General features: G+C 44.0%; 1 protein-coding gene across 1 annotated transcript in view; it reads left to right on the forward strand.

Annotated features, from left to right (window-relative positions):
• Positions 1-78: 78 nt before the first annotated feature.
• LOC103915543 (PH domain leucine-rich repeat-containing protein phosphatase 2-like) overlaps positions 79-1,846 on the forward strand; it is a gene marked incomplete at both ends in the record, with an annotated part of 9,131 nt that continues 7,363 nt past the window's right edge. Inside the window, one exon of the mRNA XM_009322381.1 lies at positions 79-206. Within this exon, the coding sequence (XP_009320656.1) occupies positions 79-206 (128 nt within the window). The remainder of the gene's footprint in view (positions 207-1,846) is intronic.

The following is a 1,846-nucleotide window of genomic DNA, read 5'->3' on the forward strand; positions in this document are numbered from 1 at the left end:
CTCTCTCAGCCTGTCTTCACAGGAGAAGTATTCCAGCCACCGGACCATTTCCGTGGCCCTCCTCCGGACCTGCTGGAGTGCTGAGAGCAGCCTTCATATTTCTTTCACTCCTTGGGGATGTCTCTTGGATTTCTCTGCTCTCTTCCCACATTTCTGTCTGCCTTTCTCATGTGATACATTGGGTTTGTTTCTTTCCCTGGTGCACGGTGAGTACTTACGCCCAGCTGGGGTGATGGGAATACTAGTGGATTAATAGAAATCTCGAATTAAACAGCAGTGAGAGGGAAGCACGCTTCCTGAAGTCTGGCTGTTGAGATACTTGCAGGAGCCCAAGAGTTTTATGAGGGGAGAGGATGTGTTAGATTGGCTGGGAGAATGGGGGGAGGGCTTCCTCTCAATGGAAATCGCTTGGAGAATGGAGGCCAGTGACCCAGGCTGGATGGGGCGAGCTCAGAGACCAGATGTTAATGGGGTCTTCACATGCTTCAACAACAGATCAAATTGTTGATGGAATTCTTCTTGTTAGAAGAAGCTCTCCAGGGCCATCAAACTGTTCATCTATGTCAGGTGTGACAGGCTTGAATTGTAGAGGGTCACACACTTTCTCTGGTGGGGAATCGTCTTGATTCCTTGTATTGCTATAGCTGGACTTAGTGTAACTTGTAAGGTGCTGTTAGAGGTGCTAGCTCTGTCTATTGATGACCTGTATCCTTGCTCTCGATGGGAAAGCCTATGCTCGCCAATTGGAGCATGGAGTTAAGCATGATCACAGAGACATTCAAGGCCAAGCTCGGGAGCTGCAAAGAGTGACAGGAACTTGCTTATCCGTAGAGGTTAAGACCATTCTTACACGTAGCTTGAATGAATAGCTGGGATTCAGAGTAGAAGTCCTTTAACGTTGCCCCTGGATGTTTCCTTAGCACTAGGACATAGGTGTCACGGATGTTTCGGAGAGGACAGGGAAACTGGAGGATTGGTGTAGCGTCTTAGTAATATCTGGTGCTTGGAACAATGCTGCTGTGGCAGTCAGTAGGATACCACTTTTGGTCCCGTAATATTGTTTTCTTACAAGTCTGGGGCTGGTCTTTCAGCTTGGTGAAATCCAAGCAATTTTTTTCTGTGGATGATAAGAGTTTCTCACCATTAAAGGACATCTTATGCCAAACTTTCATGACCCTGAAACAAAGCTACTGTTGTAAATAAACAAACAGCTAAATATTTCAGCTAAATTCAGCCTGGTATAGACATCAAGACAATGCTTTAAACTTGGCAAGCTGAAGACCCTGCTTTCTAACTGAGAAACAGTATAACAACTTTAGTCAGTGGTTAACTTTTTGCTCCTAATGTAAGTTTGGAGTATGGTTTGTGTCTGGAAGCGGGGCATCCATAACCAACAGAGGGAATATTTTTCCAGCGGATCTAATTAGAGTTTTTGTCATTGTCTGGCATATATGTTGGCTACTCAGTTCCTGTGTCTGACTTCGGGGCGGGGGGGAATATAAATACCTGCAGGTTCATGCTGCTTATTGGTATCAGGACACTCGCAGGACAGTTCAAGACAGAAGCAGCATGTCAGTAGCAACTTCAAAAAAAAATGGATCCTTTCCTAAGTAAAACAAAGGACCCGTTGCCAGGATCTGTCTTAAGGATTGTTTAGGATAAAATGAAATATAAATTTAATATGAGGAGATTCTTAATAGTTGAAACTCATAAGTCCATCAGGTCAGGCTTATTCCTGTTCTTTAAAGCATTCAGTTAAGTGACTATTTGGAAAATTTTCCTAGCCAGTAAGATAGTATAAACAGTGGACAGAATCTCGAAAAGCATCTGGGAGATTTGTCATTAT

Source organism: Pygoscelis adeliae, unplaced genomic scaffold (assembly GCF_000699105.1).
Source record: "Pygoscelis adeliae isolate BGI_AS28 unplaced genomic scaffold, ASM69910v1 Scaffold914, whole genome shotgun sequence".
Classification (NCBI taxonomy): Eukaryota; Metazoa; Chordata; class Aves; order Sphenisciformes; family Spheniscidae; genus Pygoscelis; species Pygoscelis adeliae.